This window comes from Salmo salar, chromosome ssa18 (assembly GCF_905237065.1).
Source record: "Salmo salar chromosome ssa18, Ssal_v3.1, whole genome shotgun sequence".
Lineage (NCBI taxonomy): Eukaryota > Metazoa > Chordata > Actinopteri > Salmoniformes > Salmonidae > Salmo > Salmo salar.
In genome coordinates, this window is record NC_059459.1 from 60780104 (window position 1) to 60804726 (window position 24623).

Sequence of the window (24623 nt, forward strand, 5' to 3'; positions counted from 1 at the left end):
CTTAACAAGTCACAAAACAAGTTGCATGGACTCACTCTGTGTGCAATAATAGTGTTGAACATAATTTTTGAATGACTACCTCATCTCTGTACCCCACACATACAAGTATCTGTAATGTCCCTCAGTCGAGCAGTGAATTTCAAACACAGATTCAACCACAAAGACCAGGGGGGTTTTACAATGTCTCACAAAGAAGGGCAGCTATTGGTAGATGGGTAAAAAAAGCAGACACTGAATATCCCTTTGAGCGTGGTGAAGTTATTAATTACTCTTTGGATGGTGTATCAATACACCGAGTCACTACAAAGATACAGGTGTCCTTCCTAACTCAGTTGCCGGAGCAGAAGGAAACTGCTCAGGGATTTCACCATGAGGCCAATGGTGACTTTAAAGCAGTTACAGAGTTTAATAGCTGTTGTTAAAGCTAAAATACCACCCCTGCAGGATTAACTGACTCAACTAGGCCCTGTCTACCCAATGGCAGTTCCGTTATCTCTTGCTCCTAATCCCCACAGATCTGATAGATGCCACTCTGCTTTACCACTGGGTTAGTGTACAGCTAGGGACTGTCCCTCAGACTCAACAGTAAGGGCCTTACAGTAGAGTGGGCTATCCCCAAAGTCGATTGCCTGTGCTCTTTCACCCTGCATCCCGGCAGGACCGTCCAGGCCAGAGCTTCATCCTTAGAGCACTGTGAGAGGCTCCCTCCCGGGTTGGCTTAGCCCAGAATCTCCCCTCCTACGACTCCTACCAATGCACTCAAATCAAGTCAAATTGTATTTGTCACATGCACCGAATACAACAGGTGTAGACCTTACAGTGAAATGCTTCCTTACAAGCCCTTAACCAACAATGCAGTTTTAAGAAAAATAAGTAAGAAAGTATTTACAAAAAAAATAAAAGTAAAAAAATACCAAAAATTAAAATAAGAAAATTGAAAAATAACAAATAATTAAAGAGCAACAATAAAAGAACAGTAACGAGGCTATATACAGGGGTACTGGTACAGAGTCAGTCTGCGAGGGCACAGGTTAGTCAAGGTAATTGAGGTAACATGTACATGTTGGTAAAGTGGGGGGGGGGGGGGGGGGGTCAATGCAAATTGTCCGGGTGGCCACTTGGTTAGCTGTTCAGGACTCTTATGGCTTGGGGGTAGCAGAGAGAACAGGCTATGACTAGGGTGGCTGGAGTCTTTGGCAATTTTTAGGGCCTTCCTCTGACACCGCCTGGTATAGAGGTCCTGGATGGCAGAAAGCTTGGCCCCGGTCATGTACTGGGCCGTACGCACTACCCTTTGTAGTGCCTTGTGGTCAGAGGCCAAGCAGTTGGCATACCAGGCGGTGATGCAACCAGTCAGGATGCTCTCGAGAGTGAAGCTGTAGAACCTTTTGAGGATCTGAGGAGCCATACCAAATCTTTTCAGTCTCTTGAGGGGGAATAGGTGTTGTCGTGCCCTCTTTAAGACTGTCTTGGTGTGTTTGGACCATGATAGTTCATTGGCTCTCAACCTGCTCCACTACAGCCCGTCGATGTGGATGGGGGTGTGTTCGGCCCTCCTTTTCCTTATGTTCACGATCATGTCCTTTGTCTTGATCACATTGAGAGAGAAAGGTTGTTATCCTGGCACCACACTGCCAGGTCTCTGACCTCCTCCCTATAGGCTGTCTCATCGTTGTCGGTGATCAGGCCTGCCACTGTTGTGTGGTCAGCAAACTTAATGATTGTGTTGGAGTCGGGCTTCGCCATGCAGACATGGGTGAACAGGGAGTACAGGAGGGGACTGAGCACGCACCCCTGAGGGGCCCCCGTGTTGAGGATCAGCATGGCAGATGTGTTGTTACCTACCCTTACCACCTGGGGACGGCTTATCAGGAAGTCCAGGATCGAGTTACAGAGGGAGGTGTTTAGTCCCAGGGTCCTTAGCTTAGTGATGAGCTTTGAGTGCATTATGGTGTTGAACGCTGAGATATTAGTCAATGAATAGCATTCTCACGTAGGTGTTCCTTTTGTCTAGGTGGGAAAGGGCAGTGTGGAGTGCAGTAGAGATTGCGTAATCTGTGGATCTGTTGGGGCGGTACGCAAATTGGAGTGGTTCTACGATTTTTGCGATAATGGTGTTGTTGTGAATCATGACCAGCCTTTCAAAGCACTTCATGGCTACAGACCTGAGTACTATGGGTCGGTAGTCATTTAGGCAGGTTACCTTGGTGTTCTTGGGCACAGGGACTATGGTGGTCTGCTTGAAACATATAGGTATTACCGACTCGGTCAGGGACAGGTTGAAAATGTCAGTGAAGATACTTTTTTTTATTTTGTATACAACCTTTATTTAACTAGGCAAGTCAGTAAAGAACAAATTCTTATTTACAATGACGGCCTACCCGAGTCCTGGAACATTTTCCAGTCTGTGCTAGCAAAACAGTCCTGTAGATTAGCATCTGCGTCATCTGACCACTTACGTATTGAACGAGTCACTGGTACTTCCTACTTTAGTTTTTGCTCGTAAGCAGAAATCAGGAGGATAGAGTTATGATCAGATTTGGCAAATGGAAGGCGAGGGAGAGATTTTTATGCGTCTCTTTGTGTGGAGTAAAGGTGGTCTAGAGTTATTTTTTCTCTGGATGCATATGTAACATGCTGGTAGAAATGAGGTAAAATGGATTTAAGTTTCCCTGCATTAAAGTCACCGGCCACTAGTCCCCCACCTTCTCTGGATGAGCATGTTCTTGTTTACTTATGGCCTTATACAATACCTATAGTTGGCTTTCAGGTTAGATTCCTTTAATCATGAAAATTAGCTAGAGATCCTCAATTAATCAAGCATTTTTCAGAGACCCAGAGTAAAACGACATATACTTGTATTACTGTTTGATGACAGGGTTTCAGAACAATAAAGCAAGTTTATTTAAAATTAAAATTCTAGTTTCTGGGCAGGAGTAGTAACCAGATTAAATCGGGTACGTTTTCTATCCGGCCGTGAAAATACTGCCCCCTATCCCAAACAGGTTAACAAACCTAGTCTATATGCATCATACCTTAAAGCAAACAACATTAAAACAGTGTTAACTATTTTAGTACATTACTTTAATCACACATTGTTACTCCTTTACTACCTTACTCGAATCACCCTTTAATAACATCTTCCCTTATACATTTCCCTATGCTTTCAAACTTTAGCATTTAACATAATTAACCTTTAATCATCAAATTCCAGTCCCAATTCATTTATTTTACTTATTTTACGTATTTTCCTTAGTCAATGTCAATTCTCTCTCAATGTTCATTCTTCTTTGTGCTCTGGGTGTGTGTGTGAAATTGAATCTTCTTCATAAGTGTGTACATGGGTGTATGCAAATGTGTCTCTAAAATGTCACAGAGAACTGGGCCTTAGCCTACTATTCTTGGCACTGTGATAGGAGAAAACTGAGGATGGATCAACAACATTGTAGTTACTTCACAATACTAACCTATTTGACAGAGTGAAACGAAGAATTTCTGTACAGAAGAAAAAATATTCCAAAACATACATATTGTTTGCAATAAGGCACTAAAGTAAAACTGCAAAGAATGTGACAAAGAAATTAACTTTATGTCCCGAATACAAAGCGTTATGGTTGGGGCAAATCCAACACAACACATCACTGAGTACCACTCTTCATATTTTCAAGCATAGTGGTGGCTGCATCATGGTATGGATATGCTTGTTATCGGCAAGGACTATGGAGATTTGTAGGATAAAAATAAACAGAATAAAGCTTAGCACAGGCAAAATCCTAGAAGAAAACCTGGTTCAGGCTACTTTACAACAGACACTGGGAGAGAGAAATTCACCTTTCAGCAGGACAATAACCTAAAACACAAGGCCAAATATACATTGGAGTTTCTTACCAAATTACATGGAATGTTCCTGAGTGGCCTGGTTACAGTTTTGACTTAAATCGTCTTGAAAATCTAGGGCAAGACTTGAAAATTGCTGTCTAGCAATGATAAACAACCAACTTGACAGAGCTTGAAGAATTTGGAAAACAATCATGTGTAAATATTGTACAATCCAGGTGTGCAAAGCTCTTAGAGACTTACCGAGAAAGACTCAAAGCTGTAATCGCTGCCAAAGGTGAAGCTAACATGTATTTACTCATGGGGTGTGAATAATTATAAAAATTTGATATTTCTGTATTTTATTTTCAATCAATTTGGAAAAATGTCTAAAAACATGTTTTCACTTTGTCATTATGAGGTATTGTGTGTAGATGTGTGAGAAAAAAATCAATTTAATCCATTTTGAATTCAGGCTGTAACTCAACAAAATGTGGAATAAGTCAAAGTGTATGAATACTTCCTGAAGGCACTCTATTTATTTACATTTACATTTTAGTAATTTAGCAGACACTCTTATCCAGACCGACTTACAGTAGTGAATGCATACATTTCATTTAAAAAAAAATTGTGAATCCGCGCATTACTCATTAATCAGTTGTTACCTGTCCTGTACCTTGGCTGAATTTTATTTAAATATATATATATATATATATATATTCATAAATGCATTAGTTATAGGCTACCTCACAACAGTGGTCCCAGGAGCCCATTGATTAAAAAAATAACCCAGAGAATGAGATGACCTCCTGAATCATTCATGATCAGGCATGTGACTAGTCCTCTGTCCTCTATAGGGATAGCACAATCTAGTAATCAAATTACCAGTCATTGCATACTATCCATAACAGACATTCTTTGGACCATAGTGACAATTGCATAGTTTATGGGTAATATAATAGGAGTAAGTCCTGCATCTGGAGAAATAGATACATTTTACATTACTCATATTACCTTATTTCATATAATTGGCTTGTTATGTTACCTTCTTTTGGACTCTTGTTAGTAAATATTGAAGGCCACCGCCTCATCAATACATTTAATTGTGTCATCCTAAAGCACTCCTTGCTTTGTCTCCAGGAAAATATGTTACTACAATAGCTGTCATCCGTATGTTTGCAGACAGCCTTTTTTCAGTGGACGTCAAAGTCCTGTGTGAGCCTGAAAACAAACAAGACTAATGGAAGTAAAAGCTGCGTAGCCCAGGGGTATGAGGTTTCCTGGGATAATTGGGTTACTTTCTCTGTCTGTCTTTCTGTCTCTCTGTCTGTCTGTCTCTGTATGTCTCTCTTTCTCTGTCTGTCTGTCTGTCTGTCTGTCTGTCTGTCTGTCTGTCTGTCTGTCTGTCTGTCTGTCTGTCTGTCTGTCTGTCTGTCTGTCTGTCTGTCTGTCTGTCTGTCTGTCTGTCTGTCTGTCTGTCTGTCTGTCTGTCTGTCTGTCTGTCTGTCGCTCTTCTAAAACCAAGATGCTCAATTTACCCTATCATAGAAAAGATGAGTGAAGACAGGTTGGCTTTGCATGAGTGTTACACAAGGGTATTGTAGTACTGCACATGTGAATTCTTATATGGTGTTTTCCTCTCTGACTGACTCTGGCTTTCCATGGCTATTGCCCATTGAAAAGCGAGTCTGAACTTGTTTGAGAAGCTTTGTGTGAAGGAACACAGAAAGAGAGGAGATACAATGCTGGATAAACTAAAAGAGAGAAGGGGTGCATTGCAAAGACCTGCTTTTATTACATTTGAAAAGGAAAGCATTGTTTAATTGTCTTGGCTGCATTGTTATCAAGGTAGACATGTGTAGGTAGACGGGTAATCATGCTATTATAACACTAGTAACAACAATTAAGTATTGTTATGTTGTTACATACCATTTAAAAAATTGCATTTGATAGCACAAATGAAATTGCTATGTAACAACAATTTCGTTACTGTAGTTGTTGCAGTATTACTACGCATATAGCACCAAGAGTATGTAAAGTGTTACCAAATTAATTTTACCCAAGGATGAGAAAGGATTTATCTGTCAACAAATCTGGTAGACCACATTTAAATAGGCTACATATCCAAATCAACACCCACCCGTAGCATCACTACTCTGGACGGTTCTGACCTAGAATATGTGGACAACTACAAATACCTAGGTGTCTGGTTAGACTGTAAACTCTCCTTCCAGACTCACATCTCCAATCCAAAATTAAATCTAGAATCAGCTTCCTATTTCGCAACAAAGCCTCCTTCACTCATGCCGCCAAACATACCCTCGTAAAACTGACTATCCTACCGATCCTTGACTTTGGCGATGTCATTTACAAAATAGCCCCCAACACTCTACTCAGCAAACTGGATGTAGTCTATCACAGTGCCATCTGTTTCATCACCAAAGCCCCATATCCTACCCACAACTGCGACCTGTATGCTCTCGTTGGCTGGCCCTCACTACATATCCGTCGCCAAACCCACTGGCTCCAGGTCATCTATAAGTCTTTGCTAGGTAAAGCCCCGCCTTATCTCAGCTCACTGGTCACCATAGGAACACCCACCCGTAGCACGCGCTCCAGCAGCTATATTTCACGGGTCATCCCCAAAGCCAACACTTACTTTGGCCGCCTTTCCTTCCAGTTCTCTGCTGCCAATGACTGGAATGAATTGCAAAAATCTCTGAAGCTGGAGTCTTATATCTCCCTCTCGAACTTTAAGCATCAGCTGTCAGAGCAGCTTACCAATCACTGTACCTGTACACAGCCGATCTGTAAATAGCACACCCAACTACCTCATTATTACTTATCCTCTTGCTCTTTTGCACCCCAGTATCTCTACTTGCACATCATCATCTGCACATCTATCACTCCAGTATTAATGCTAAATTGTAATTATTTTCGCCTCTAGGGCCTATTTATTGCCTACCTCCCTACTCTTCTACATTTGCACACTGTACATAGATATTTCACATTTTATTTTGTGTTATTGACTGTACGTTTGTTTATGTGTAACTCTGTGTTGTTGTTTTTGGCGTACTGCTTTGCTTTATCTTGGCCAGGTCGCAGTTGTAAATGAGAACTTGTTCTCAACTGGCCTACCTGGTTAAATAAAGGTGAAATAACAAATTTATTAAAAAAACAGTTTGTTCGGGCTAACAAGGAGAGGGGCAATACATGTTATTAACTGACATTCCCTGTTTTGTGATGTAGCCTAAAGCTTGACAACATTACATTATTTTCTAGGAATATTCAAGAATATATATTTGTCAGTCGGGAATGCTCAAAAGTTCAAGGACGAATACTGGATATTTTTCATAGTCAAAATGGCTAGGCATATCTATTTTCCATTAAATGAAAGAAAATAGGGTTGTTTTCTCTATAACTGATGGGTGCACAATTTTGCTTTGTTGACCTTTTATTGTGTTTCATCTTTTTCTTCAACGGCACGTAAAATGTAAACCTGAGCAGCAGATAGAATGTGAGACAGAGGCAGTCTGTATTGCCTGTAGAGTGACGTCAGTGGCTGTAAATGCATGCAACATGGAGCCCGGGTCAAGACTGTGGGAGAAGAGTTCTCAACGGAAATGAAGCCAATGAATACTTTCAAAGAGAGAGACGAGGACAGCAATTATGGATATCTATTTAAACTTGGAAAAATGTCTACACATTACTGACTAACTCGAGTGGGAATATGTTTCTTTCTTTCGTTTTTTAGGAGTGCTATGATTTCCCTTTGCACCAACAACTGGACTCGATGGACGCCTAAAGTGAAAAGTTGCTTACAGATGTTTTAGTTAGTTGTAAGCCTATTTAAATGTGTGGCAGTTTACGGCTCTCGGGATCAGTTATCTTAGGGAGAACGTTTTTAAAGTTTAGGCGTGATCAGATTTCATTAAGTTAGTGTGTTATCTTTGGATGACTGCAGCTGTCTCTTGGTGGAGTAGACAAAATTCTCACTTGGATCCGCGCTATTGGCAACAAAGAAAATATTTTCTCAATCGTTGAAGTCAAATTGTGTAGCCTAGAAAAATTGGTACAATTACAATTGAATGTTTTTTTTTCGGAAGTCAGCTAAGACCCGATAAAGAAATTGAATTATAAATCGTGTATTTTGGCAAAGGATGTATAGACCCTCTCTCGGATTAATTGACGCCGAACACAAATCGAAACCTTTGCAAGAAATGGAGGGGGAAATCCACATTATGGTGGACAAGATGTTTGCAACATGACTGAAGCTCAGAATATTCTGAAGGACGTTTTGGTTTACCATTTTAACAGTAGCCTAATTGTGCCAGGCCATTTCATAGTACGACCACAAATCCCTGCCTTCCACGCTACTTGATATTAATATATACTTTTCTCTACCTATGCTTCAGTAGCCTAATTATCTTAACATATCATTTAAAATGAGGGTAAACGCGGTGGATTTGTTGCAATTGTTACTTGTTTTGCTACTCAGAGGCGATGGATCTGCGCTATCATCTGACTGTAAATCATATGATGAACGTTCAAAAAGCGCAGGGAAAAGCACACAGTCGGTGGCCACCGCGGATAGGAAAGTGGTCTGCAGTAATATGGAACTCCATCAGGTGTTACCGCCGGACTCCTTCCCCAACAGAACAGTCACTTTGTAAGTATAAATCGCATTAACAAAATAATTACGCTGTCCCCTTGTTTGAACAGCTTGGGCACACAGAAATAACCAAACCGCCAAATGTTTGTCTTGTTTATTACCTGCACTTGCTTCTTTCTGTTGAGGTCAACTACTATTCAACTTTCAGGCCAACACAACTGGCATAACATACCGGTATTTTTTTTTTTTTAACCTTAAGACTATTGCTTAGTGAGGGGTCTTGGGGGGACCAACTTAGATTCTGCAGAATCCTTCAGTTAGCTAATAGCCAGCTATATCTTGTTAGTTTACACTGACCTTGTTTGGGTATGTTTATGTTAATCACTAAGTTCTGCTAATGAATTCAACTACTGACATACACATACTGTACATTACAGCTCAAATCAAATGACCCTGCCCTTACTAAATTTGTATTTGTATTTATTATGGATCTCCATTAGCTGTTGCCAAGCAGCAGATACTCTTCTTGGGGTCCAGCAAAATTAAGGCAGTTTATACAATTTTAAAAACATTACAATACATTCACAGATTTCACAACACACTGTGTGCCCTCAGGCCCCTACTCCACCACTACCACATATCTACAGTACTAAATCCGTGTGTGTATAGTGCGTATGTTATCGTGTGGGTGTATACATGTGCCTATGTTTGTGTTTCTTCGCAGTCCCCGCTGTTCGATAAGGTGTTTTAAAAAAAAAAAAAATTTAATTAATTTACTGCTTGCGTCAGTTACTTGATGTGGAATAGAGTTCCATGTAGTCATGGCTCTATGTAGTACTGTGTGCCTCCCATAGTCTGTTCTGGACTTGGGGACTGTGAAGAGACGTCTTGTGGGATATGCAATGGTGTCCGAGCTGTGTACCAATAGTTGAAAAAGACAGCTAGGCGCATTCAACATGGCAATACCTCTCATAAATACAAGTAGTGATGAAGTCAATCTCTCCTCCACTTTGAGCCAGGAGAGATTGACATGCATATTATTAATATAAACTCTCTGTGTACATCCAAGAGCCAGACGTGCTGCCCAGTTCTGAGGAAAATTGCAATTGGCTAAGTCCTTTTTTGTGGCACCTGACGACACGACTGAACAGTAGTCAAGGTGCGACAAAACTAGGGTCTGTAGTACCTGCCTTGTTGATAGTACTGTTAAGAAGGCAGAGCAGAGCTTTATTGTGGACATACTTCTCCCCATCTTAGCTACTGTTGTATCAATATGTTTTGACCATGACAGTTTACAGTCCAGGGTTACTCCAAGCAGTTTAGTCATCTCAACTTGCTCAATTTCCACATTTATTTATTGCTTGTGTCAAGGATACAGAGGTCCCTATTTCATGTGTAGCTTTATTGTATCACCTCCACGTCCATCCCTTGTCAGCTGCATAACAATAATAGTATCCTTTCTAACAGATGTCATTGTCATGTCTCACTATAATCTACATCATTTAGCAGACGCTCTTATCCAGAGCAACTTACAGTAGTGAATGCATACATTTCATACAATGCATTTTTGCATTTTTTTGTACTGGCCCCCCGTGGGAATCGAACCCACAACCCTGGCGTTGCACACACAATGCTAGCGTTGCAAACACCATGCTCTACCAACTGAGCCACAGGGAAGACTAGTCCTGTATGATGGAAATGTCAGAGACCAGAATACAGTTTTAAATGGTAAATGCAGTATATAATCCTATGGCATCCCAAGGGTATTTATATAGGCTAAGCAGACACATATACTGAGATTGTTGAACACATCTAGTGTGTGGTTGGTAATCATTTTCATTGCCACGGCACAGCTATTTGTGTAATGCAACCACACTGTGTACCATTAAACCACCACAGCATATTGCACATGCAGTTACCCCGATGGAGAGAAGACTGAAGTGTTTTTGAGTCTACACCAGCCAAGAACATCAGTTCCTTATACTAGTACTCTACACTAATACCTCATTTGAATGGCCAAAGAGATGGGAAAAGGCCTTTTTTTGTGACTTGGTTGATGAAAGGTTGAGCCTTTGCCTAATTTAATCTATGTTATGTTGGGTGCCTTTTTTTGTTCGGAGCTAAATGAATGACAAACCACGTGATGGGATGTCTTTTCAAGGGGCTACGTCAAGCATGTATCAAAGCCTCATTGGTACAGTTGTCTCTCTTCTAGTGGCCTCTTCCAGTCCCTATTCCAAAAATAGGAGGAAAGAATGCAAGGAATTAGGCTTAGTGATTGTACGTGGGCCTCTAGAACTTTGAAACGGAGGATGTAGGTGTGGATTGATGTGGGTGGTAGAATGTTGCTTCTTCTTCTACATTTTTAAGTTCTTCCAAAGAAGCTTGTAGTTCCTCAAGGATTCTTTTTCTACTCTGGCTAGGCATGATGTTGGTTAAGTCAGTGACTGATTGAGATGTTATTACCCCCGTCATGGTATGCGATCTTTCTTTTTTCCTTACAATGAGCTCAACCGCTTGGAGGGCCATCATTTTGTTCTGCCCGACAGTGATTGATTGGGAGTGGAAACATATTCCTGTCTTGAGCATTGAACCGAGCTCCATGATTCAAGGTCTGAGAGTTGATCACCGCAGAACAAGAGCACTAATTAGATAGCACACATTGCAAAGTTCTCAGGCATTCCTATGGGTTTCCCACTAAACTTCCCCATGGGTCTCTTAAAGTTTTTGTCAACAGATTTCGTGAATAATGGCGGTAGGTTTTCAGGATTTCAAAGTTTCCGTCAAATAGACTCACTGCAACTCTGTTGATGAAAGATGAAAGTGACCACTTTCCATGAAACCGCGCTCTCTTTTTGGCTGCTACATTTTGGGGGTGTTTGTTTATGGCTTGTAAGATCAGCATGCCTAGTGGTTAAGGGGCTGGTTTACGACCTCTCTGTGTCCTGTCAGAGGGGTTAACAGCGGTCTGGACACTGGGCCTGGACTGGCCTGATCACAGGCAGGGTCCCTGCTCCTCCACCCGACCTTACCTGACCCTGAAAATCAATCACTTCCCCCTGCCTGGACACCGTAGGTCCCAGTCATGCCCTACTACCTCTTGCTCTTGTTCTGTGGGGCCAAGAAGTTCACCCTGCCTTCTGGCCCCAAAAGCTAAAGTTGGGAGGAGAGAAAGTGCAAAAAACTAAATTGATAGTGTAAGGAAATTTGGATAGCACTTTCAGTTTATTTAGAAAAATGGACTGCCAATTAGATAGTCCTTAACTTCTGGTTAAGCACACCACATACATTGATTGTTTTGTGGGCATTTCATCTTTAAGTCAGTGGTATGCAAAAGTTACAACTTTTCCCCAGTGAATTTTCTATGTCAAGAGGGCTATGTCAGACCCACCATTGTGGGTAAGTAAACCTTTCTATCTGGTTTAGTTTGGATTACCACACCATTATCTCAGGGAATGGCTTATCTAGAGCTACCTCTGCCTTGTGCAGATAATGGATGTTTCTGGACAGAGTTCACACAATCGTATCCAGCCTTAACAACTGGTCTAGGGTCTGCGAAACCACCATAACATGTTCTAAATGTGTTGATTTGGTGCATCATTACCAGTCCCTTTCCAGACTTGTTATTTGGGAGATTTGAAATGGTCTATTGACAGACTTGCTTGTCAGTAAATTAAAGACTTGGTCCGATGCAGTGATTCATGTTGGGTGTAATTAGAGACCCATTAATCATACCTTCCCTCTTTTTGACCCACACACTTCCTGTCTGGAGGGATCATCTGACCTTTAGCCAAACTGAGCAGCTCTCAGTTAAAGCTACAATATGTAACTTTTTGGGCAAACTGACTAAATTCACATAGAAATGTGAGTTATAGGTCTCTCATTCTCATTGAAAGCAAGTCTAAGAAGCAGTAGATCTATTCTATGTGCAATATTTCTATGCTTCCCGCTCTGAAGTTTTGATTTTCTTTCTTCTTTTGGTTTTGTACACTAGCTTCAAACAGCTGAAAATACAATATTTTTGGTTATAGAAAACATATTTCACAGCGGTTTAGATGGTACAATGATACTCTATCCAGACTGCTTGTTTTGCCACAGAAATTGAAATAAGACAGACGTTACTTTTCTTTTTTGCAACCAGTAAATGGCGAAGCGATATCTGCATATTGCAGCTTTAAAGCGAATAACAAAGACAAGTTTAAAACTTTCTTTAATCATCAACGAAATTCATCTAGACATTTTATTCAGAGTAACTAAGGACTATGATTTAGAAAAATTTTAGTTGGACATTGTTTGTAATCAAAATGGCTGGAAAACTTTGATTGATTTAAAAGTCAAACTCATTAGGCTCATAGGGAAAGTATTTGGGGACCCTGTTGTGGAATGCATCCATTTATCCAGCGTGGCTCTCTGAGTTCAGGCTGCTGAATGCCTCTGTGGAGAAAGGATGAGTGCTGCATTCCCAGCATTTGGACTCTCCAACTGATACTGCATGCCAAAGGAATCTGAAAGAAATGACACAAACGCATTGACACAACCAGCTTGTTCTCTTGTCAGAAAAGTGTTGTGTAAAATGAGGCCTCGTGCAAGCATAACCTTTGCTTCTTTCTTCCGCACAGTGTGGTAATTTCAGGTGTGTCGTGTGAAGAGTATATGCGCAACTGCATGTGTGTGAGGCTGTACCTGTTCATGTTTCACCCTACATTAGAACAGCCCCTCTGGGATCCTTCCCAGCAGGCACCTGGGCTTGACTATGCGGCCCAGAGCACACCTGGAGTCCACCGAAGAGTGTGGAACTGAGGTCAGCACGAGGCAGGGATTTCCTCCCCACTGCAGGAAAAGCAAGTGTAATTTGACGACACAGTTAGGAGCAGTAAACACAAGGTTCACAGCAGCAGGGAATCATGGGGGATGGCCCGGTATGCGTCCAGTTTCCTGAATACTTAACCTGCAGTGAATGCCAGTGGACCATGTTTTTAGAATGGAGTTGCTAACTCCATAATAGATTGACTTGAAACTTGCGGTAAAATAAGTGTACTTTTTACATTTATAAAATGTAATCATTTATAAGCCTACGTTCTCTCAGCACTATATTTGACATCGTTGTTTACGTTATGAGTGAGCTGAATTTAGTTGTGGCATCTGAAGGTAGAATCCTTTCTGTTGTTCGCTTGATTTATTTAGCTGCTCCTACATGAAAAGGTGAAGTTGGCAGGCCGGCAGCCTTTGATGTGCTTGTGTAACTAGTACCCAAGAGTACGCTGTCATGCATGTCCGGTGGCTAGAAAGGTTTGTTTTGCTTTTCAGGAAAGCATTTGAGTTAAAGCAACGCCCCCTGTGTTTTCCATTGCTGTTGTGTGATGTTTGCAGAGGAGAACCAAATCCCAAAGGCGAGGCAATGACTGGCGGCTGAGTGTTCACAGCCAGGCGGCTCACAGTCTCTCCTTGCACACTCAGACCTGTTGAGCATTTGGTTTGCCAGACCATACTTGGGCCTCAAGTTCAAAGGCTATTAATTTGGTCTTGGTCTTATGTGCACCTGAATTTCTGTACAAGGATGTGGGCCTTCTTGTTTGTCTATCTGAAAGGCTCCAGTTCTTGGTTTCTATTCATTTGTCTGTTAGCCCTGTATTTGGTTGTTGACACGGTGCATCTTACCTTGCACTAGAGGTCGACCGATGAATCGGCATGGCCGAATCTGCATTTTTGGATGCCGATTATGGCCGATTACATTGCATTCCATGAGGAAACTGCATGGCAGGCTGACCACCTGTTACGCGAGTGCAGCAAGGAGCCAAGGTAAGTTGCTAGCTAGCATTAAACGTATCTAATAAAAAACAATCAATCTTCACATAATCACTAGTTAACTACACATGGTTGATGATATTACTAGGTTAACTAGCTTGTCCTGCGTTGCATATAATAAATTCGGTGCCTGTTAATTTATCATCGAATTACAGCCTACTTCGCCAAGCGGGGGATGATTTAACAAAAGCGCATTTGTGAAAAAACCACAGTCGTTGCACGAATGTACCTAACCATAAACATCAATGCCTTTCTTAAAATCAATACACAGAAGTATATTTTTTTAAACCTGCATATTAGTTAAAAGAAATTCATGTTAGCAGGCAATATTAATTAGGGAAATTGTGTCACTTCTCTTACGTTCATTGCATGCAGAGTCAGGGCATATGCAACAGTTTGGGCCGCCTGGCTCGTTGCGAACTAATTTGCCAGAATTTTACATAACATTGAAGGTTGTGCAATGCAACATAAATATTTAGGCTTAGGGTTGCCACCCGTTCAATAAAATACGGATGGTTCTGGATTTCACTGAAAGAATAAACGTTTTGTTTTCGAAATTATAGTTTCCGGATTTGACCATATTAATGACCAAAGGCTCGTATTTCTGTATTTATTATATTTAAGTCTATGATTTGATAGAGCAGTCTGACTGAGCGGTGGTAAGGCTCGTAAGCATTCATTAAAACTTTACTGCGTTTGCCAGCAGCTCTTAGCAATGCTTGATTCACACGCTGTGACTTCAAGCCTATCAACTCCTGAGATTAGGCTGGCAATACTAAAGTGCCTATTAGAACTTCCAATTGTCAAAGGTATATGAAATACAAATGTATAGAGAAAAATAGTCGACGTGTCATAATTCCTATAATAACTACAACCTAAAACTTCTTAACTGGGAATATTGAAGAACTGGGAATATTGAACCACCAGCTTTCATATGTTCTCATGTTCTGAGCAAGGAACTTAAACGTTAGCTTTTTCTACAGTGGGGGAAAAAAGTATTTGATCCCCTGCTGATTTTGTACGTTTGCCCACTTACAAAGAAATGATCAGTTTATAATTTTAATGGTAGGTTTATTTGAACAGTGAGAGACAGAATAACAACAAAAGAATCCAGAAAAACGCATGTCAAAAATGTTATAAAATGATTTGCATTTTAATGAGGGAAATAAGTATTTGACCCCTCTGCAAAATATGACTTAGTACTTGGTGGCAAAACCCTTGTTGGCAATCACAGAGGTCAGATGTTTCTTGTAGTTGGCCACCAGGTTTGCACACATCTCAGGAGGGATTTTGTCCCACTCCTCTTCGCAGATCTTCTCCAAGTCATTAAGGTTTCGAGGCTGACGTTTGGCAACTCGAACCTTCAGCTCCCTCCACAGATTTTCTATGGGATTAAGGTCTGGAGACTGGCTAGGCCACTCCAGGACCTTAATGTGCTTCTTCTTGAGCCACTCCTTTGTTGCCTTGGCCGTGTGTTTTGGGTCATTGTCATGCTGGAATAGCCATCCACGACCCATTTTCAATGCCCTGGCTGAGGGAAGGAGGTTCTCACCCAAGATTTGACGGTACATGGCCCTGTCCATCGTCCCTTTGATGCGGTGAAGTTATCCTGTCCCCTTAGCAGAAAAACACCCCCAAAGCATAATGTTTCCACCTCCATGTTTGACGGTGGGGATGGTGTTCTTAGGGTCATAGGCAGCATTCCTCCTCCTCCAAACACGGCAAGTTGAGTTGATGCCAAAGAGCTCCATTTTGGTCTCATCTGACCACAACACTTTCACCCAGTTGTCCTCTGAATTATTCAGATGTTCATTGGCAAACTTCAGACGGGCATGTATATGTATTCTTGAGCAGGGGGACCTTGCCGGCGCTGCAGGATTTCAGTCCTTCACGGTGTAGTGTGTTACCAATAGTTTTCTTGGTGACTATGGTCCCAGCTGCCTTGAGATCATTGACAAGATCCTCCCGTGTAGATCTGGGCTGATTCCTCACCGTTCTCATGATCATTGCAACCCCACGAGGTGAGATCTTGCATGGAGCCCCAGGCCGAGGGATATTGACAGTTAATTTGTGTTTCTTCCATTTGCGAATAATTGCACCAAATGTTGTCACCTTCTCACCAAGCTGCTTGGCGATGGTCTTGTAGCCCATTCCAGCCTTGTGTAGGTCTACAATCTTGTCCCTGACATCCTTGGAGAGCTCTTTGGTCTTGGCCATGGTGGAGAGTTTGGAATCTGATTGATTGCTTCTGTGGACAGGTGTCTTTTTTACAGGTAACAAGCTGCGGTTAGGAGCACTCCCTTTAAGAGTGTGCTCCTAATCTCAGCTCATTACCTGTATAAAAGACACCTGGGAGCCAGAAATCTTTCTGATCGAGAGGGCGTCAAATACTTATTTCCCTCATTAAAATGCAAATCATTTTCTAACATTTTTGACATGCGTTTTTCTGGATATTTTTGTTGTTATTCTGTCTCTCACTGTTCAAATAAATCTACCATTAAAATTATAGACTGATCCTTTCTTTATCAGTGTGAAAACGTACAAAATCAGCAGGGGATCAAATACCTTTTTCCCCCACTGTACATGGCACATATTGCACTTTTACTTTCTTCTCCAACACTGTGTTTTTGCATTATTCAAACCAAATTGAGCATGTTTCATTATTTATTTGAGACTGAATAGATTTTATTTATGTATTATATTAAGTTAAAATAAGTGTTCATTGTTCATTCAGTATTGTTGTAATTGTCATTATTACAAAAAACAAAATATAAATAGGTATAAAAATCGGCCGATTTAATCGGTATCGGCTTTTAAAGGTCCTCCAATAATCGTCATCGGCGTTAAAAAAAATCAGAATCGGTCGACCTCTACCTTGCACGTAAAGGAGACAGGTGACTGTTTTCTATACATGCTTTAACGTTGCTCATTGGAATTAAAAGGAGATATTGTCCGGCTTATAGCTGTGGGAGAGTGACACAGCATAGTCTGTTCTTGTATGACAAGTGACCTCAGTGAATTCTTTCAAAGACAACGCATTTGCCTTCCAAATGCTAGACAGTATTCAGGCCTTCATTTTGCTTAATACGTAGGCTGCCAATTCATAACTTAGTTAAAGAATAATCTATGGGAATTTATGAGGAGTTTCCTTATGGTCTCCCAAGTGGTCTGGTTGTTACCACAGTTTCAGGGAGTGGAGAGAAAGTGCCAGGGTCACCTTTAACCGCGATTTCATCAGATGTAATTAAGTAATATGATGCCTACCCTCCTATCTCAATCAGATACTTTTGATGAATGTTCATAGTTTCCCCTTTAATAATATTGACTGGCAAGAGGTAAAGGGCTTCAAGTAAGGCTCCTCCTGAAGTTCAGCAGCACCACAGCTATTGAGCCCTCCGTTTCTTTCACACCACAACCCATCCCCTCTCTCTGTGTGAGCTTAGTGAATGGTGGAGTCTCTTTAGCAGGGTTTTTTTTTTATGAGCTCAATTGCCGTCAGAAATGTTGTTACCCCTGTGTTTCTAAAGGGCTCCAGCTCTCCTTCAGGCCGTCCTTTGTTAAGCCTTCTAAGCATAAAGAAAGTGTTGCGAGGCTTTTTGTTGTTGTTGCCTACTGCCTTTGAAGGGGGTTGTAATAGTGGCTGAACTTTTTTTTACTCAATCCCTGGTTAACTTTAGTGCTAATAACCTGGGGCCGATGTACTTCAAATGGCTGGATTTTCTGTTGTGAAAAGTGTGCAACCTTACCTTCAAGACTGATTTTACATTTTAGTCATTTAGCAGACGCTCTTATCCAGAGCGACTTACAGTAGTGAATGCATACATTTCATACAATTTCATACATTTTTTTTTGCTGGCCCCCCGTGGGAATCGAACCCACAACCCTGGCGTTGCAAACACCATGCTCTACCAACTGAGCTACAGGGAAGGCTAAACTGATAGGCCCATTCTGGGAAAGAATAGCCGTATTGTAGGTGGTGTGTTTTATCTTTTGAGTTCTTTGCTTCACTTGAAGAGCACGGGGAGAACAGAACATTAGTTTGCCTGTTTTGTTATTTTATGAGTTTTTTTTATTGCTGAGGAATTATCACAATGGAATGGTGGTGAAACAATAGAGAGAGAGTTCAGTCAGGCTTGACAACATGCAACGTTTGTGTGATAGAGGCTACAATTCTTGTGATTTACAGTCCCTATTATATTAGAGCATATTACGAGAGATTTGTGTGGATCTCTCTTAGGGCTGACCCCATTTAGTCTACTGGTTGATTGTTTGGTCGATAGGCTGTTGGTCGAACTGAGATTCTTTTTTTAGTCTTTCATGGCACACAAGACAGCTGTCTGATTCGTGTCAGTAGAATAATCAATTGCGGAGGCCGCAGGGATGGAACGGGGGAGTTTGGCTAAGATGCACAAGGCACGTCTCTCCAGAATGTGCTTCCTCCTGCCAGTGCACATTCATTGTTTCGTAACTTCATTGTGTGAACTGTTTGCCCTTTGATTGTTAGTGTCTCTCAATTCCCCACTACATTCTGTATGTCACCAGTAGGTAATTTACCGTTAATTCCCATAATGCTTGTTTGGTTACGGTAATTTCATGTTAATGTATTCTATTTATTATTATTATTATTATTTACAGTCGGTTACCATTCTCATTGTTGGAGTGGACACGTTGTTTGCAGAGCTCACAACCTATGCAACACTTGTGAGGAACAACTTTTGGTTTATTTCATTCCATTTGTGAGTTTTGTCAATTTATTCATGGTCTTTTTTTGGAGCACTCCTGTCAATGTTGAATAAAGACGCACACCTGATTGCGCATATAGATGCACGCCTAAGCTACCCGGGCTGTGCGCAAATGTAGGCCTATAAATGTGCCCATCTGGGGACGTCTGATAGTATTTCTGATTGTCTTAAATGACCACCACTAATGTGCTGTTGAGCTTCTCAAAGTAATTTTTTCTTCCCATCAAACAGCATGAGAATGGACCTCAGGATCTCGTCACGGTATCTCTGTGCTTCAAAATTGCCATCAATAAAATGCAATTGTGTTCGTTGTCTGTAGCTTATGCCTGCCCATGCCACCATGGGGCACTGTGTTCACAACGTTGACATCAGAAAATCGCTCACCCACATGACGTCTGCCATCTGCCCGGTACAGTTGAAATCGGGATTCATCTGTGACGAGCACACTTCTCCAGCGTGCCAGTGGCCATCGAACGTGAGCATTTGCCAACTAAAGTCGGTTACGACACCGAACTGCAGCCAGGTCAATACCCTGGTGAGGACGACAAGCATGCAGATGAGCTACCCTGAGGTGGTTTCTGAAAGTTTGTGCAAAAATGATTGTGTTGTGCAAACCCTCAGTTTCATCAGCTGTCCGTGTGGCTGGTCTCAGACGATCCCGCAGGTGAAGAAGCCAGATGTGGAGGTCCTGGGCTGGCGTGGTCTGCCGTTGTGAGGCTGTTTGGATGAACTGCCAAATACTCTAAAATGTTATTGGAGGTTTCTTATGGTAGAAAAACGAACATTACATTCTCTGGAAACAGCTCTGGTGGACATTCCTGTAGTCAGCATGCCAATTGCACGCTCCCTCAGCTTGAGATATGTGTCATTGTTTTGTGTGACAAAACTGCACATTTTAGAGAGCATTAGAGATAATGCTGTTTAAACAGCTTTTTGGTATGCCACAACAGTCAGGTGGATGGGTTATCTTTGTGAAGGAGAAATGCTCAATAACAGGGATGGAAACAAATTTGTGTACAACATTTTAGCGAAATAAGCTTTTTGTGCACATGGAACATTTCTGGGATCTTTTATTTCAGTTCATGAAACATGGGACCAACACTTTACATGTTGCATTTATATTTTTGTTCAGTGTATGTATTGAGAATCAAATGCCGTTGGAGCCAGCTACAGTTGAAGTCAGAAGTTTACATACACTTAGGTTGGAGTCTTCGATTTTAATCACAGCCGTGTATATCCCCCCCAAGCAGACACCTCAACGGCCCTGAAAGAACTTCATTACACTCTATGTAAACTGGAAACCACATATCCTGAGGCTGCATTTATTGTAGCTGGGGATTTTAACAAGGCTAATCTGAAAACAAGGCTCCCTAAATATTATCAGCATATCGAATGCGTGACACGGGTTGACAAAATTCTGGATCATTGCTACTCTAACTTCTGCAATGGGTAAAAAAAGCCCTCCCTTGCCCTCCTTTCAGCAAATCTGACCACGACTCCATTTTGTTGCTCCCAGCCTATAGACAGCAACGAAAGCAGGAAACGCCCGTGCTCAGGTCTGTTCAATGCTGGTCCGACCAATCTGATTCCACTCTTCAAGATTGCTTCGATCACGTGGAGTGGGATATGTTCCGGATAGCCTCAGACAACAACATTGATGTATACGCTGATTCGGTGAGCGAGTTTATTAGCAAGTGCATCGGTGATGTTGTACCCACTGTGACTATTAAAACTTTCCCCAACCAGAAACTGTGGATTAATGGCAGCATTGGCGCAAAACTGAAAGCTCGAACCACTGCTTTTCATCATGGCAAGGCGACCAGAAACATGACCGGATACAAACAGTGTAGCTATTCCCTTCGCAAGGCAATCAAACAAGCTAAGCGTCAGTATAGAAACAAAGTAGAGTCGCAATTCAACGGCTCAGATACGACGTATGTGGCAGGGTCTACAGTCAATCACAGATTACAAAAAGAAAACCAGCCCCGTCACGGACACAGACGTCTTGCTCCCAGACAAACTAAAGAACTTCTTTGCTCTCTGTGAGGACAATACAGTGCCACTGACATGGCTCGCTACCAAAACCCGTGGGCTCTCCTTCACCGCAGCCAACGTGAGTAAAACATTTAAACGTGTTAACCCTCAGAAGGCTGCCGGCCCAGACGGCATCCCTAGCCGCGTCCTCAGAGCATGCGTTTATAGACATATTCAATCAATCCCTATCCCAGTCTGCTGTTCCCACATGCTTGAAGAGGGCCACCATTGTTCCTGTTCCCAAGAAAGCTAAGGTAACTGAGCTAAACAACTATAGCACCGTAGCACTCACTTCCGTCATCATGAAGTGCTTTGAGAGACTAGTCAAGGATCACATCACCTTCACCCTACCTGACACCCTAGACCCATTCCAATTTGCTTACTGCCCCAATAGGTCCACAGACGACGCAATCACAATGCACACTGCCCTAACCCATACCTATGTATGAATGCTGTTCATCAATTACAGCTCAGCATTTAACACCATAGTACCCTCCAAACTTGTCATTACGCTCGAGACCCTGGGTCTCGACCCCACCCTGTGCAACTGGGTCCTGGACTTTTTGACGGGCTGCCCCCAGGTGGTGAGGGTAGGAAACAACATCTCCACCCCGCTGATCCTCAACACTGGGGCCCCACAAGGGTTCGTTCTCAGCCCTCTCCTGTACTTCCTGTTCACCCATGACTGCGTGGCCATGCACGCCTCCAACTCAATCATCAAGTTTGCAGACGACACTACAGTGGTAGGCTTGATTACCAACAACAACGAGATGGCGTACAGGGAGGAGGTGAGGGCCCTCGGAGTGTGGTGTCAGGAAAATAACCTCTCACTCAACGTCAACAAAACAAAGGAGATGATCGTGGACTTCAGGAAACAGCAGAGGGAGCACCCCCCTATCCACATCGACAGGACAGTAGTGGAGAAGGTGGGAAGTTTTAAGTTCCTCGGTGTGCACATCACGGACAAACTGAAATGGTCTACCCCCACAGACAGCGTGGTGAAGAAGGGGCAACAGCGCCTCTTCAACCTCAGGAGGCTGAAGAAATTTGGCTTGTCACCAAAAACATTCACAAACTTTTACAGATGCACAATCAAGAGCATCCTGTCGGGCTGTATCACCACCTGGTACGGCAACTGCTCCGCCCACAACCGTAAGGTTATCCAGAGGGTAGTGAGGTCTGCACAACGCATCACCGGGGGCAAACTACCTGCCCTCCAGGACACCTACAGTACCCGATGTCACAGGAAGCCCAAAAAGATCATCAAGGACAACAACCACCCGAGCCACTGACTGTTCACCCCATATCATCCAGACGGCGAGGTCATTACAGGTGCGTCAAAGCTGGGACCGAGAGACTGAAACTTTTGCTTGACATCATGGGGAAAATCTAAGGAAATCTGCCAAGACCTCAGAAAAAACAATTGTAGACCTCCACAAGTCTGGTTCATCCTTGGGAGCAATTTCCAAATGCCTGAAGGTACCACGTTCATCTGTACAAACAATAGTACGCAAGTATAAACACCATGGGACCATGCAGCCATCGTACCGCTCAGGAAGGAGACGCTTTCTGTCTCCTAGAGATGAATGTACTTTGGTGCGAAAAGTGCAAATCAATCCCAGAACAACAGCAAAGGATCTTGTGAAGATGCTGGAGGAAACGAGTACAAAAGTATCTATATCCACAGTAAAATGAGTTCTACATTGACATAACCTGAAAGGCTGCTCAGCAAGGAAGAAGCCACTGCTCCAAGACATCAGTCAGGAAGTTAAAGCTTGGTTGCAAATGGGTCTTCCAAATGTACAATGACCCCAAGCATACTTCCAAAAGTTGTGGCAAAATGGCTTAAGGACAACAACGTCAAGGTATTGGAGGGGCCATCACATAGCACTGACCACCAAACCTATAGAAAATTTGTGGGCAGAACTAAAAAAGCGTGTGTGATCAAGGAGGCCTACAAACCTGACTCAGTTACACCAGCTCTGTCAGGAGGAACTGGCCAAAATTCACCCAACTTATTGTGGGAAGCTTGTGGAAGGCTACCCAAAACGTTTGACCCAAGTTAAACAATTTAAAGACAATGCTACCAAATACTAATTGAGTGTATGTAAACTTCTGACCCACTGGGAATGTAATGAAAGAAATAAAGCTGAAATAAATCATTCTCTCTGCTATTATTATGACATTTCACATTCTTAAAATAAAGTGGTAATCCTAACTGACCTAAGACAGTGAATTTTTACCCTGATTAAATGTTAGGAACTGTGAAAAACTGAGTTTAAATGTAGTTGGCTAAGGTGTATATAAACTTCCGACTTCAACTGTACTTTCACATATTAAACAGCACAGTCTATAGGCCTACTTTGACGTACTTTTCAGAATCGATTCTACAGCACAGGTTTACTATCTCTTCTTCATCGTAGGCTCCTCTATTCATCTACAATGCAGAACCCTTGTCCCAATTAAGATGTGAATATTATGAGTGGTCAACAGAACTATAAACACCCGCTGTTTAGAGGTAGTTGTTTATGGTAAACTATATGCAAGTTTTTCTGCAGTCCTGGAAGCTAAGCAGCTCCCTTCACGGAGGTCACACACCAGTCATGGGAGAGACGAAGGAGAAGAGCGAGAACAGAGCTCATGACTCAGGAGAATTCTTTTACACAGATTTATTTTGACAGTCGGGAGAGTCACAAGGTTAGAAGTGCATATTTATCTAGACGGACTTGAAGAATTCCGAACAGTCTGTGTGTATTTGTAATATAGCTGTGCTGATTTTAATTCTGAATCCAGTGTATACCTATTTATGCCGTTTTCTATGAAAATAGCAGGGATATTTGTGGATAAACAAAGCTGTAATTGGATCTGGATGTGCCTACATGTCACTCAGGTCCTGTGAGAGAGAATATATTGAACTTGTTTATTCGAAGTTATAAATGTACGCACAGTTTTTATATATATATATAAATATATAAACGTAATTCATTTAGAGCATTACTTGCTTACTTTCATCTTTGTGCTCATTATCATCAGTGCAAAAACCATTCATGTACTTTACTTATTATTTATTCACAATGGAATTGCGTTTTTAGACCATCCCTCCCTAAACCATATAATATAGCAATCAAATAGGCTATATAAATCAGTCAAACCAGTTATTCCTCAATGCAAATGAGATTTTCTCGACCCGAGCACTTTATGCGATGCCCCTGTGGCTCTGCCTATATCATCAGTACGTGTCGAGAGCTGTGATAGAGTTTACAGTCTCGTTCCTCGCCAAGCCCCGACATCTGGAGTTTCAGCACAGAGAAAAGTCTGCACGGGCCAGCCATAAAACACAGGAACTGTTTGTGTTCCCTCTCTGAGGGGTTTTTTAGCAGGGAAGAGAAAATATCGAATGAGTCTCCACCGGCCAACCCTGTAATAAAGCTAGCCCTCAACACCCTTTAATGACTCCAATCTGGCTGGGGGTTTTGGGAACTGGTTGTGTGTGTGACCCGGCACATCCCCTCTAGAAAGCCAAAAAATAGGACGACCACAAGCCAGTTCTGTTCCCCCCCCCTCTTCTCACACCCTCTTCCTCCAAAGGCTTAGTAATTGAAAAGTGATATTAA

At 42.0% G+C, this 24623-nt stretch overlaps 1 protein-coding gene across 1 annotated transcript in view; it reads left to right on the top strand.

Annotated features, from left to right (window-relative positions):
* The first annotated feature begins 7358 nt into the window (after positions 1-7358).
* Positions 7359-24623, top strand: part of LOC106577615 (adhesion G protein-coupled receptor A3-like) — a 58700-nt gene continuing 41435 nt past the window's right edge. The window contains exon 1 of the mRNA XM_014155829.2: positions 7359-8485. Coding sequence (XP_014011304.2) covers positions 8262-8485 — 224 coding nt within the window. The 5' untranslated portion in view covers positions 7359-8261. The remainder of the gene's footprint in view (positions 8486-24623) is intronic.